At 45.3% G+C, this 15012-nt stretch overlaps 1 protein-coding gene across 2 annotated transcripts in view; it reads left to right on the top strand.

The window, feature by feature from the left end:
• The window catches only part of Bicc1 (BicC family RNA binding protein 1), a 236861-nt gene that overhangs the window by 205147 nt on the left and 16702 nt on the right, over nucleotides 1-15012 (top strand). For both annotated transcript variants that reach the window (NM_031397.3, NM_001347189.1), the window contains exons 9-17: nucleotides 1018-1149; nucleotides 4419-4605; nucleotides 6611-6772; nucleotides 7543-7739; nucleotides 7867-7999; nucleotides 9163-9319; nucleotides 11009-11174; nucleotides 13505-13544; nucleotides 13904-14058. In NM_031397.3, the coding sequence (NP_113574.1) occupies nucleotides 1018-1149; nucleotides 4419-4605; nucleotides 6611-6772; nucleotides 7543-7739; nucleotides 7867-7999; nucleotides 9163-9319; nucleotides 11009-11174; nucleotides 13505-13544; nucleotides 13904-14058 (1329 nt within the window). The remainder of the gene's footprint in view (nucleotides 1-1017; nucleotides 1150-4418; nucleotides 4606-6610; nucleotides 6773-7542; nucleotides 7740-7866; nucleotides 8000-9162; nucleotides 9320-11008; nucleotides 11175-13504; nucleotides 13545-13903; nucleotides 14059-15012) is intronic.

The following is a 15012-nucleotide window of genomic DNA, read 5'->3' as shown; positions in this document are numbered from 1 at the left end:
CTTTTATTCACGGGTGAAAAGGGCAGTTTTTCATTTTGATCACAGTGTACCCAGCATTGTCCAATACATGTGAAGAAAGAAAGAAAGAAAAAAAAAATCCAGTGACCAGGCTGGAGAGATGGTTCAGTGGTTAAGAGCACTGACTGCTCTTCCAAAGGTCCTGAATTCAATTCTCAGCAACCACATGGTGGCTCACAACCACCTGTAGTGGGATCCGATGCCCTCTTCTGGTGTGTCTGAAGACAGCTACAGTATAATCAGATATATAAGGTCAATAAATAAATCTTTAAAAATATCCAGTGACCAAGGACTTGAGCTGAACAGCATTCTATACCAGAGGAAGAGAAGCCAAGTGATTGTAGGCAGTGAAGGGCAAAGCAGAGATGAGAGCCAAAGATAGCCACTGTAGTGACACCCCCCACCCCCCGAAAGGGTTGAGGGTTGGAACAGTGGTTCACTGCACATGTCTGAGTGGAAGGACTTACAACTTCAGCCAACTTGGAAGGAGAGCTCTGAGGGATTACAGACTCCACCTATAGGACATTGAGATTTGGGCCTGGCCTGGTGGAAGAAACAGATCCAGGGTGTGCAAATCTGTGGTAGGATGGGCCAGGCTGGGCCAAAGCAGAAGTTAGTAAACAGCAGTTGGGTTCTCCATTAGGATACAGTGGTTTGGCTCCCAGGAAGTCACCGAGCAAGGACACATGACCCTGACCCTCAGAGTGGTGAAGACTCTCTCAGTACAATTGCTAACGGAACTGAAGTCAGACAGTGAAGGGTTTTTCTCTAGTAAAGAGTAGACTTAAAAAAAGAAAAGTCACACCAAACCCACAAGCTTAACAGATGCAGTTCCAGTCCCCCAGATAGTCTCCTGCCCCTCCCCTTGGTCACACACCCTCCTTGCTGTGAAGAGGTAAATGGTATTTAAGTTAAATACTTGATCGTGTGTTATTTGGAGATGCTCAGGCATCAGGTGCTGAGATGACTAACCCCTGACACTCCTACTGTCTTGTCTAGGGGTGTCTTCCTCTGGTGTTGATGTTTGATATGAAGGAAGACATTGAAGTGGACCCACAGGTCATCGCACAGCTGATGGAACAGCTGGACGTCTTTATCAGTATTAAACCAAAGCCCAAACAGCCGAGCAAGGTTGGTCTAGAGTCTGCACCCGATGAAGCATCTGGAATAGCCTTCCCTACCCACTCTGGTTGTTCATTTACATGGGAATAATTTCTGATACATATATTTGGCTATAAGAGTTACATTTGTAACAGTGCCCCCTCCGTTATCTGCCTCCATTTTCTTCATGGTTTTTGATTTTCATGTTAGTTTTTAGTAACATTGTTTTTCTATAAATACAGGAGAAAGAAAAGTCTATTTTTTACCACATCTGACTTGGTAATTTTGACAAGAGATCAACCAACCCAATCAATACACAGGCTAACGAAGCAAACAGACTGTTAAAAACAACCAAACCATGATGTTCAAATGGCTAGCGAACATAAAACTGTTCAGCCTCACTAGCCATCAAAGGAGAGCAAATGTAAACTCCATGAAGATCCCATGTCACCCCAGTCAGGGTGGCAGTCGGCCAGGTGCTCGTGAGGGGGTGGAGCAAAGGAAGTGCTCCCACACTGATGGTGGTAACCTAAACCAGCCAAGCTGTTAACGGAAATCAATACTGAACTCTGTCAGAAAGCCAAAGCAGACCTACTGTGTGAACAAGACACACCACTTCTGAGTATTTATTGGAAGGACTCTTAATTTGCAATCTGCTGACTACAGGCTGGTTGCTAGGGAGTAGCTAAGGAGACTCATATGTTAAGTGTATGCATGTGTGCGCATGTTCAAATCAATTTGCAGAACGTCCTGTGCTGGCTTAGCGGAGCTGCTGCTTTTTCTGTTCTCTCCTTTTCTTTAATAAAGCCCATGAGTAATGAAAGCTCTCAGCCGCCTTAGCGCCTTCTCTGTCCAATGCTATCTGGTAATTTACATGGACAGTAAATGCGCAGTGGGAGAAGTCTGATCTGAAGTGCCCTGAGAAAGCAAGAAAGGAAGACTGTTCATGCATTAATATTGTGAAGCCTGCTGCAGCTCCTTTAAAGCCTGGGACCCTGGGACCTCACCAGTGGTTGTCACTGGCAGCCATTGTGCTGCCGCTGTGCGTGCTGAGCAGAGGTGAAATGAATTGAAGGCTCTCAGAGTGGAAAAACATGTTAGGTAGCAGTACTTACACTCTTATATTTTCCAAATCACGAAGCATTGGCTGGCAGGGAGACCTGGGGCGGTGTGGGGTGTGGGGGTGCATCCCAAGTTCACCACTAGGAGAGAAAGCATGGCTACGAAATAATCCAGGGGGTTAACAAAAGTCACATGCAAAATTGTCTGTGTTCCAGGTATTAAGTATGACAATGTTATATTAATCCTCATTTTTTTCTGAATGTTTAAAACTTAAAAGATTTATAGACTGTAATTAAATTTTGAAGTTTGTGGAATGTTTTGAAGAACAGCTGAGTTTTCCCTAACTTTTTTTTATTTTTATTAAATGCTGGTTTTTAATTGCTTTATAAAGTCTAGTGAACGGACTTAGCAATGTAGAGAGCCACTGCTTTAGTGCAGGGGAATGTATCATAGAGTAAAAAATAAACCAGTAATCATCCGACTTGGTTTGGGCAGCTGTAACAGTGCCACAGAGCAGGCAGCCATGGATAAGGGAGTCTGTAGTCATGGACGCCAGCCAGCACAAGATTCAGCCTGGACCAGCTTTGGTGTCAGGGTAGGACCTGGGTCCACATTCACAGGTGCTACTCCACTCTCTCATAGAGAAAGGTGCTTGCGTGCTCTCTTTCTCTCTCTCTCTCCCTCCCTCCCTCCTTCCCCCACATCTCTTCCCTAATTCTATTCAGTTTTTTGTGTGTACACATGTAAGTGCATGTGTGTATGTGTGTGTGCACATGTAAGTGTATGTGTGTGCATGTGTGTTGATGTGTGTATATATGTATGTATGTATATGTGCAAGTACAGGTATATATGGAGATGTGCGTGTGTGTGTGTGTGTGTGTGTGTGTGTGCGTGTGTATCCATGTGTCCACACTCACGTGTGTAAGCCACAGAAGGATGTGCAGTTAGATTCTCGAGTAGGAAGTCCTGAATTACTAAGGTAGATAAATCTGCCATACTTTACTAAAATTTCTAAACCAGAGATGCCATCTTGTGTATAGAATGCTTTATGTGTATCTGTCTTGCATATGATTTCTACATGAGTAAATGTGATATTTTCTGTTCACCTGGAGGAAACAACCACACTTATTATTATTTTATTTTTTAGAGAAAACTTTAAAGCGCCCCAAGACTGGGGGAGCAAGGTTGAGTGAGTTCAGAGATTGAGACCAGGCCATGGGATTTAGACATCATAAAGCCCTGTTTGACTAACTTAATCACAAATACCATCAGTTCAGATTCCGAGAAGGGCTTGGCCAAACAAAGACAGAAATAAAAAGAATTCCAAGAGCTCAGGAGAAAAACGAACCTATGTTAGGCTGAAAGAAATTGTGTTTTGATGGCTGGATTCTAAGTACTACTACTACTACTACACACACACACACACACACACACATACACACATACATATACACACATACATACACATATGTGTTTATATATGTATACATATGTATATATACACATGTATGTTTATATATATACATATATATGCTTAGACATTTAGTATATAAAAGATATATAAATTATATAATTCTATATGTATATGACATATACATATAGGAAGTAAGGAAAATTTATATATATACACAATTATTATTATTTATAAAATATATCATTATATATAACATAATATAACACACACACATATATTTCATAAGATTTGCCACAGATGTGGTCTCACTGGGGGTTGGTGGTGCCTAGAGGTACGTCAGCTAACCATTAGACCGTGTATGTTAAAAAAAAAAAGAAGCCAACTGTAACTGTGCAATCTATACGTGATGGTGGGTTTGATTTGGCTTCTGCAGGTAATGAGGTGGTGAGGAGGAATGCTTCAGTATGAAGCCCAGAGGCTGTGTAGTGGGGCAGCTGGACTTTGACACCAAGAATTTGCTAAATTTCTAAGCATGCCTGGATAGGAATCCATACCTTAAAAGGTTAGGTAGGGATCGGGACCTGCATGCTGGCTGCCCACAGCATCATGCTCTCAATGGTTTGCAGACACATAGACACACACACACATACACACACACACATAGTAGGTGGGGACTCACGTTTTACGGGAGTGTCAGGAGCAGAGGCTGATAGGGGGTGGTATCCAGCCTCCTGTGGCCACTCATTTACATTTTCATTACCCTTCTGTCATTGTATGCCTACCTCAGTGTCATCTTTTTTCCCCCCATTATGTGTTTTCATAGTCTGTGATTGTGAAAAGTGTTGAGCGAAATGCCTTAAATATGTATGAAGCAAGGAAGTGTCTCCTCGGACTTGAAAGCAGTGGGGTTTCCATAGCAACCAGTCTATCCCCAGCATCGTGCCCTGCCGGCCTGGCCTGTCCCAGCCTGGATATCTTAGCTTCGGCAGGCCTCGGACTCACTGGACTAGGTATAAAGTTTATTATTACCACTGGGGAACGGCTTATCGGGTTCCCTGCCCTTTTCTACCATTGTGCTGTGTCTAAATTCTATTTTCTCCTCTGAGCCCCAAAGCCCGGTGACGGTGACAAGCAACCGGGTCGGGACCTGATTCATCTGGCCTGAGTTTTTTCTTTTGTTAGCCTCCGTGGTTTTGGGTTGCCCAGATTCCTCCGATGCCAGTGTAAATAATCGCAGCCTGCCTGCTCTTGTTCTCCGTGGCGCGTGTTTGTTCTGCTAAATTAAGAATGCCATCGAGATGGAGGGGAGCCGCTGACGGTGATGGATGCGCTCTGTGTTGTCTTGCTTTGGCTGTACTGCCCTCCCTCCCTAGAGATAAAGATCCAGTTTGTTCCAAAAAGTAATTGCAAATCTGGAGGGCAGCTAGAGAAGGGGGAGGGGAGAGTCCCTGAACCCACTCCCCCACCTCCCATTCCCCTACCCTACAGCTAGGCCTGATAAACCCAAGGCCAAGCCAAGCTTATACCACTCATGGAAAGTGCAGTGAGTCCTTGCTGATCCTGAAATAGTGCCCTCATCTAGAAGACCTTTCTTGTAAGCTGGCCAAGAGCTCTGTTAGCATTAGACCAGGCTTACCATTTTCCTTCTCGTTTCCCAGATGCCTTCATGTATAAGGAGAGCACAGTAGGTCACATACATAGTAGGATGGGCTGTGTTAGAGCTCACTGGTAGGATGCACGCATGAAGACCTAGGTCCGATCCCCAACACTGAAAGACGTCATGTGTGTAAAACCTGTTTGGGCTCCAAACTGTCACACTCAGACACTACTATGGTGATGCAGGTTCTTCCTCAACCAAAGCTGTCTCTTCCACACAGGCCTGAACAGCCATAGCAACACAGCAATACTGTGGACTGGGACGTCCTGGTGGACTTACAACAGTTCTCAGCCTGTGGGTCGCAGCCCCTTTGGGGGTTGCACAACCCTTTTGCAGGGGCTGCCTATCATATATCCTGTATGGCAGTTACACCAAGATTTGAAACAGTAGCAAAATTATAGTTATGAAGTGGCAGCAAAATAATTTTATGGTTGGGGGGGCTCACCACAACAGCAACTGTATTAAAGGATGGTGGCATTAGGAACGGTGAGAACTGCTGACTTAGAAGGGGCCCGTTTTATTGTGTTCTAGTTGAGAAAGTGGTTGGAGAAGCCGAGTTCCCTGAGTGGAGGAGAGGTTTCCTTGGCCACCCAGCTCCTATAACACTGACCCATGTGCACTTCAGAAAACACACAGAAATGAACATCATCTTTTAGACCCCAAATTCCCAAAGGAGAATCTCCCTGGTTACAGCAGGCGCTAGGTTTCTTGAGAGCAGAGAGAATCCAGCACAATCCCTGGGCAAGTTTTAGTCATTGGGTTGGAGCCCACAGGAGTCAGTGTGTGCTCAGACCCGCACGCAACCATCTGGTCCAGCATCCTGTGTACGAAGTATCAGCCAGCCAGTCTACCACAGGAAAGGCGCTCCTAGGCGCTGCCGCTCGTGAACGCTTGGGAAGGGCTCTGTTGGGAAGCTGATACCAAGTGAGTCAGGGGAGAATTAAAAAACAAAAAACAAAACAAACAAACAAAAAAACAAAAAACAAGCTTCTGCTTGAGCTGAGGTTCGTCCATCCTAGGTTGTCAGCGGGCTTGTGTCTAGGAGTTCTAAGTATGGCTGGCTGCTTGTGCTAGATTGGGCACACCGGTCTCCCCAATCTTATGGCATCTATTGTCTATTTGAGGACGAGCAAATTCCATGGTTGGAGATGTGGAAAAGGCAAGATTTCACGGGAATATCTGAAATAACATCAAAAGAAAAAAAAAGCGAAACAACAAAACCAAACCTGTCACTCGAATGTGACAGATTAGAAAGCACCAGGTTCTATCGATGCTTGTTCCACAAGACAGTATGAGTGGCGTCCCTGTTTTTGAATCTTGAACGTAGGTGTATTTGACTTGGCTTTTATTCTTTACAGGTTTATTGGGGCCCACCACATTGTCGCTCAATACGTCAGCCACCCCAAACTCACTCCTGAATGCTCTCAACACTTCGGTCAGTCCTTTGCAAAGTTCAAGTTCTGGTACTCCCAGTCCTACACTGTGGGCACCCCCAATCGCTAACACTGCAAGCGCCACAGGTTAGTGCCCCTTAAAGCATCAAGAAGTGGGAATTCATAGATACTGCCCTTTTTCTTTCTTTCAATAGAATTTACAAGGGATCCCATTTCTTCAAGTGAAAAAAATAATCACTGTTCTAAGACTGCATCCTCTAGCCCTAAGGAAATTTACACTCCCCTGCTGTGTAAATTAGTTTAAATGAAGCTCTGCCAAGCCAAGAGCTTTTCAAGCCTCCAGAGCTTCATCCGCACAGGTGATAAACAGATTAGGAGAGGCAGCAGGATGCTCAGGGAACAAAGGCCAAGGCACCTGAAGGTTACAAGGGAACCCTGGGAACCCAGCTTCTTGGAGGAGCGAGTTCATAGTCACAGGACCAGGCCCGGTCTCTATGCTCTCCCCAACCTATTAGACACGGTTATCTCATTTTAACATTGTTTCATGTAAAGAAAACATGTTCTATATTTGTGTCTGTTGAGGTCAAAGGGCAGCTTGCAGCCACTGAGTTCTTTCCAGTACATGGATCCTGGGTATCAAACTCAGAGCATCATACATGGAAGCAGGAGCCCTTACCCAGCCTGAAAGCTATCTCCTAAGCCTCTCTATGGTTTCTATATTAATGTTCAATCTGTTTACAGAGATGTCAAATTATTCTGAACTCACAGCGCGGGGGTGGGGTGGGGGGACGGGGACGGGGACGGGGGACGGGACGGAGTTTCTTATTGTGTTATTAAACGTAACAGTTGTTTTTAGGCTGTTTCCTCCTAACACCTGTCTTCCTGGATCATTTCAGGTTTCTCTACGATACCACACCTTATGCTTCCCTCTACTGCCCAGGCCACATTAACCAATATTTTGCTGTCTGGAGTGCCCACATACGGGCACACGGCTCCATCTCCCCCACCTGGCTTGACTCCTGTTGATGTTCACATCAACAGCATGCAGACAGAAGGCAAAAACATCTCTGCGTCTATAAATGGACATGTGCAGGTAACACCCTCTTGTGAGATTCAGGGGGTGGAGGGTGGGGGAGGGGGGTGTTCTGTGCTTTTGGCAAATGAGAAGCTACTCGAAACCCGTTTTCTCCGTTGTATTTTTATTTTATTTATGATTTCAGCCTGCAAACATGAAATACGGTCCGCTGTCCACTTCATCGCTTGGGGAAAAAGTGCTGAGTTCGAATCATGGTGACCCATCCATGCAGACAGCTGGGCCCGAACAGGCTTCTCCTAAATCAAACTCGGTGGAAGGTAAGGAACTTAACTGGAACTTCCCTCCTCAGACTGGCTTGTGGCTTGGGTGAAGCCCCGCCCCCCAGCTCCCGGAGACTGCAGACTGGCTTGTGGCTTGGGTGAAGCCCCGCCCCCCAGCTCCCGGAGACTGCAGACTGGCTTTTAGCTTGGGTGAAGCCCCGCCCCCCAGCTCCCGGAGACTGCAGACTGGCTTTTAGCTTGGGTGAAGCCCCGCCCCCCCGCTCCCGGAGACTGCAGACTGGCTTGTGGCTTGGGTGAAGCCCCGCCCCCCAGCTCCCGGAGATCGCAGGGATTCTGAGTTGGTTTCTACTCATCCCTGCTGACTCTGCCTCCCTCAACCATGAAGAGTCAAGGTCTTGTATGAAATTCCAAAGAACATGGTGAACGATGAACTGAAGGGCACTTTCCACAGATACACCAATGTTCCATTATTGTGTCACACCAGCTCAATGACTGTTTGCGAGGAAGTTCAGCCCCTAACAATCTTGAGGAAATTTGAGTGGGGCTAAGGGTATGGTTCCCTGGAATGGCATGTGCCTAGCATGTGCCTAGCATGTGTAGGGCCCTGGGCTTAGTCCCTAGCACTGGGGAGGAAAGAAAGGACTACATTTGGGGTTGAGGATATAGCTTGTGGTAGACATATTTGTCTAGTGTGCCCAAAGCCCTGTGTAAACCTCTGTACTGGGAGAGGGAAAGGGGAAAACAAGGAGAGGGAATGGAAGCCAAGAAAACAAGGGTCCCAATAATGTTCCTTTGTAAATATATATCCGTCCCCCCTAGTGCCAACAGTATTCAAGGAATAGATGGGCCCCACTAATGTGTGTATGTGTATATACACACATTCACACATATACACACACATATATGTATGTATATATGCATATATGTATACACACACACACACACACACACACACACACCTCTCTTACTCCAAATAATCGTCAGGAAACACCAGGTCTTCCCTAGAGGTTGAGTTCTGGAGACAGCCTGAGCTTGCTGCTGTGTGCCTTTTTTGCGGCTGAGAACATTGTGAGGCCTTTGTAGAATTGCGTCTTGATGAGACAGATTTTTTTGGTTTTCTCTATGGCATTCTAAGGTGATATTTACATTTTGCTCCTCTCTCCCCCAACGTCCTCCCGCCCCTCGCAACCCTGACCCAGGCTGCAATGATGCCTTTGTTGAAGTGGGCATGCCTCGAAGTCCCTCCCATTCTGGAAACGCTGGCGACTTGAAGCAGATGCTGGGTGCCTCCAAGGTCTCCTGTGCCAAGCGGCAGACGGTTGAGCTACTGCAGGGCACGAAGAACTCGCACCTCCAGTATGTATGCTTATCCTGCTGGCGGGGAATGATGGAGGGGGAGTTTGCTTTGAGCTCCTTGGCTAAGACCCTAACTCAAGTCAGGCTGGAGAGTATCATAGGCTTTGCAATTCCCCCTCAACGTTACCTTTCAGACACTCAAGGAATAACCTGTTTTCACCCTTGCCCATTTTTATAAGTGTCCCCCGACTTCATTGTTAGCCTGTGTCCTTTAAAAAAATCTTTTTTGCTCTAAAGCTTACACATTCTCTCTGCAATTCAGCAATGGGTAGGGGTTACTTTTAGCCTCTGGCTTTTGCATTAGATGTTTTTTCCAGGCACAAATCTACCTTACCTGGTATTGAGGTGGATTCTTAAACTTCAGTTTCGTTCTCTCCAGTGCAGGCAGCTGCAGACTTGTAAACTTTTGGATCCACCCTTGAGTTTTATTAGCTAGAACTCTGGGCATATTCAGTTTCCACTGTGCTATCCTGAGATTGCCTTTATTTGTTTGTTTGTTTGTTTGTTTGTTTATTATTCTTATCCTCTTACAGAGTAAAGGGTTTCCTACCTGCCGACTACTCCATTTCCTCTTCTGTCTTCTTAGCTCCTCGCCGTCTCTAAGGATGGTCTTTATGCAAACATTGGAATGTATATATTTACTTCCTCCATCTCTTATTAAACCCCAGACTCATCCCACCCAACTTTTTGTCCACTGAGTCCCCCACAAGGCCATTCTTCAGTGCATGTTCCTGAAGTGATCTGCTTCCTGCTGCCTCTTGAATCCCTTAAAGCCTATGCCCGCCATTTTGGTTTCTCTGCCTTCTGAATCTTTTTCTTTTTTCTCACCTGGATGGAGCCCTGGCCTCCTGCTCTGTCTCCTTGCCCTTTCATCAGTGTGGCCTGCCCTTTCTTTAGCTCTAATGATTCTCTTAGCTGGACCAGCCCTGCCTCACTGTGACTTAAACAGCCCCAGTGATTTGATCCTGGACCCCTTCCTTTGCATTCTGCTCCCTGGGTTGCTGCTCTCCCGGCCTTTGACCCTAGGAAATTTGAAAGGCTCCCTCATTTCCAGGTCACATGTCCTCTGTCAACATCTGTCAGGCAAAACTTATTGCTCATGTCTCGTCTTCTGACATAGGAACAGAGGAGGTGATTGGTTATAATTGAACAAGTCAGCAAACCAGCCCCCCCACTTTTTTTTAACTTGAGGTGCATCTCGATACATCCCAAGCTTGCTATTTTTCCTCTTAACCAGTGTCACATGCACCCTGTGCATGCAGTATCTGTCATCTGTCTACCTTCTGGCTTGTTCAGGCTGTGCTCCAATTTTGCATAACCCCTTGGTGTCTGGTTGATGTACCAACATCAGAAATCTTCTCCATGTATCTATTCCTCATGTACCACAAGCAGAATACCATGTGGACTGCCTATAATGTGGGTGCCTTCATACTGCTAAGCAGTTTTAACCTATAGTTTGAGACCCAGAGTCACCCTAAAGCAGGGACCATGGATAAGGTCCTTATGTGTCTAGCAGGGAGACAGCAACACCTTTGTCTCAGTGTTGCCATGCTGTGGCATTGATCGGTGACTGAATGACATGTGAAGGCAGGTGATAGCTGAAGCACACACAATGAACACGCACAGAGGGACCATGCAGTCTTGTCAGCATGTGAGGTGGAGCAGTGAATTCCCAACTCTCTCTCACAGCGGCACTGACAGACTACTCTCAGACCCTGAACTGAGCGCCACAGAAAGTCCGCTTGCTGACAAGAAGGCCCCGGGGAGCGAACGTGCAGCTGAGAGGGCAGCAGCTGCCCAGCAGAAATCGGAGAGGGCCCGCCTGGCCTCGCAGCCAACATATGTCCACATGCAGGTAACGTAGGTGCGACAGCAGCCTTCCGAGGGCAGGCGCTGGGCTGGGTATGGAGGAAAAAGAGTGTTCAGCTTTGCAGAAGCTAGCCTGTCCCCCTGCTTCCTGGTCAGTGTGACACTCAAACAGATATGCAGGAGTTCGGATTGGGTTTTGCTGTGAGCGACAAGAATGAAATGCAGGATTTAGATGAAGGAAAAGCGATTCTTCATCCTAGTAAAAATGGCGATTTGTGTGGCTACATCTGAAGCAAACAAGAAGCATTAAAGACATGTAAGAGATGGCGTGCCTCCTGAATTAGTAGATATGATTTTCTTCTGTAGTCTTGGAAATAGAGAGAGTAGACTTCTTGCCGTTTCAAAAACGGTTATGAGAAGAATGAGTGTGGAATTTGAGTTCTGTGGAAGTCGATGACAACCGTGTGGCTTAAATGTTCGTGGTGGCTTCAGACAGCTTTCCTCAGCCCGCCCTGCCTGATCACTATTTTCATAGCGTGACTCAAAGCAGGAGATTTGATATCTCATCTTCACATAGATCATATGTGAGAGGCAAGGATTTAGTGCTTTGGGGGTAACACACATAAACATTTTGCTTTCTGCACCAGCATTACTGGGAAGGAGCACCCGCCTGCTAATGAATTCTCTCTCTTCAGCCACCTCTAAAACCTTCACAAAACCCTAGAAATAAAAGCAAATAAATAACCAACCTGCTGTGTTAAATTAATTCATAGAATTAAGCAACACTACTTTCATTCCAGTGGGAATGAATCCTCCTGTTTTGTTTTGTTTTTTCCTTTTAAATCCTTTACATTTGAACATTTTCTTGACTGTTGAGGTGGACAGAGTACAAAGCTTTCACAATACATCAATGTTTAAAAAAACAAACAAAACAACAACCAAGTTCCCTTTATGACCCTTGTGCCATCTCATGGTTGCTATCTTCTTTGTTCTCATATTTGGATCCCATGAGTAAGTTCTATGGTTCATTCGCGTAGGTTGGAGGCCAGTATTCTCACAATGACTCTCTTAACAAGATGTGTTTATGCCATTAGTGGAAATCTGGCTCCAAAATTACCAGGAAATCCGTGAGAATCCCTAGTAAGCTCTGGCATACTGAAAACCTGCCTCTATCAATGACTGAAGACACTAGCCATCTCTCCATCACCCTAAGGCAATGGCCTCTATAGCACTCCTTTTTTCACACATCTCTCTTCTTTGTCCTCCAGAGACTGCCAGTTGTTTAGACTCCAGACAAGGTCTGATACATTGTAATCCTTCACAGAGCTCAGCACAGTCTTTAAGTAGTAGTTCCTCTGTGTTTTCCTACACCTTGCCCCTAAGAATTAAACTTGATTTTTAACTTCCAGTTCAATTTTAAGTCCCCCCCCCCAATGTCATAAAACAGTGTCATCTAAAAACCAGGCTCTCAGAGGTACCACCATATTTATAATGCTACCGTGTGTGCTGGGCCGCTGCTGTTTATCATCTGGCCCAAGGTTATTCTTAGCTCTTTGCACCCTCTTCCGTGTTCTGTTCCAGACTATGATAACCTGGGAACCTTATATATGCCGGTACAGACTTCTGGGAGACGAGCCAAAGAGCTCTTGCCAGTAGGTTCTTGATCTTCCTGCTAGGTCCTTAAATCAAGTCTTATCTGTTCTCTAGACTGGGGAGGTGGGAATGGGTTAGCATCTGGGATGTAACCATGCAGGCATAGCTTGCTTCAGAAAGGCCAGTCGTCCTGGTTTCTGCCTAGTTAGCTGTTTAATCTTCTTAGCATGGACCTGTGGTCCTCCGGTCTGTGCAGTACCAGGGTATATAGGTTTAATCTTACTCCATCATTAGTATCCAAAACTAGATTGTTGCAGTTATCTACTTCAAAAGCCAAGACTTTAGCAGTGTGGTTGATAACTTCCTGTGTGATATTAGTATCATCCCAGTAACCATTTTGCTTACCTATGTAAAGAAGGATGCTGAGACAGAGGGAGAGACAACCGTTGCTTGCGGCCATTTTGTGACATATTCCTTTGATGCGTGTGCAACTATTAGGCTCTTCATGTTTACAAACAATAGTCCTGATGTGGAAGATACTCTTAATAAATGAGAATTTAATTATGTAGGGAAATTCCCTACTCTTGCCACTGACGTCAAGTTAGACAAAAGTAGATTATTTCAGTTGGTTTTGAAGGAGTGTTTAAGTTCATCACACTTGTGTTGTATGTTTGTGGTCCCATGATGCAGAGCTTAGCTGATAAGTCAAGCAGAGTCAGGAGTTATTGGTAGGATGCTCTGGAAAATGGTGACAAAGCCATTCTCTCTGTATTTCTTTTTTAGGCATTTGATTATGAGCAGAAGAAACTATTAGCCACCAAAGGTAAGTGACCAAGGAGTGTTTCCTACCCTGTCTTTCAGTACCCCTTCATTTTAAAGTTCTCCCAGTGTTTTGAAAAAAAAAAAAAAAAAAAACAGGTGCTTATAACAAGAAACCCAAAACATTTGATTTCATGATGCACGGATTCTGCCGAAGTAAAATGTATCTTGTGAGATACATGAGCCTAATTAAGGAATCCTGCAGGCCTTTCCACATTTATTTTTCATTGGATAAAATGTTTTATTCTTAGGCATTTTATGTTAAGGAATGTTAAGCTGTAACTTTTTCATAGAATGAAGAAACCTTGTTCCCCCTCAGAATTATATTAAATACACACCTGCTTTCTATTCTGTTTTCCAAAGCGATGTTAAAGAAGCCAGTGGTGACTGAGGTCAGAACACCTACGAATACGTGGAGTGGCCTGGGATTCTCAAAGTCCATGCCGGCAGAAACCATTAAGGAACTGAGGAGAGCCAACCACGTATCCTATAAGCCCACGATGACCACCGCCTATGAGGTACATCTTTTCCCAGAACAGCTAGCTTCATCCTGTCCCTGGCTCTTTATGGTCATAGGGACAGACTGGCTTGGCTCCCTCTCTATTTTTGTGAACTCGTTTAAAATGGATATACTCTTACACTGTAGACTTTTCTCTCCCTTCCAAGCTGTTAATCTATATGTTCGATGGACATTTAAATTTGGGAGTAAGTTTTTGTTGGATGGAGGGTATCCTACATGATAAAGTGGGGTTAAGATCAAGCAAAGAGCAGCTGCAGTGTTTCATAAAAAGCTCACAAAGAGTCCTTTTGTCCCAGAGTATCACTATCAAGCCACCAGAGGGGAAAAGGCAAGTATTCAAAAAAAACAGATTTTCAAATCTGAGTTAACTTCAGTATGTTAAGATATGCCAGGAGCTCGGCAGGAAGCATCGCGAGCAGCGGTTCCAACATTCTTATGTTTCCCGGATGTTGGCTGCACAGCTCCACGGCGAGGCTGGAATCTGGCATTCTTACTGGGGAAGGCCCCCCGAACTCCATCCTCCTGGCCAGGCTTCACGTGACTCTGAGCAGACCCTGTCCTTCTGAGAATATCAGACTTTGGCCTTGAGGAGTGGGGGTCTGGCCAACTTGCACACAGACAAGCTGGGAGATTGTAGGCCGTGGGTGGGTAAGATGATTAAGCAGCACCATCAGTCTCTGTCAGCCGCTGGCTTCCAGTGCGCTGGCTGTGGGCTTCAGAATTGTTACTCTAATAGTAGCATTTGGAGGTGGAGTTCCTTTCTCCACTGACTTCTTTGTAGTAAGATTGTTGCGGCATACAGGGCAAAAGCAAATACTTTTACTTTTTTTTTTTTCCTCTTTCTCTCTCTTGAGCAAGAGAAGAAGAAAGCATTATTGAATAGTCCCCTGCCCCATCCCCCCGGGAATTCCATTGTCGAGGTTACAGTGGCCACCAGGCAGGCTCTATTTAA

The sequence above is a fragment of the Mus musculus genome, chromosome 10 (assembly GCF_000001635.26).
Source record: "Mus musculus strain C57BL/6J chromosome 10, GRCm38.p6 C57BL/6J".
NCBI classification, from domain to species: domain Eukaryota; kingdom Metazoa; phylum Chordata; class Mammalia; order Rodentia; family Muridae; genus Mus; species Mus musculus.
Note: the sequence above shows the minus strand (reverse complement) of the source record. Positions and strands in the feature narration are given on the sequence as shown.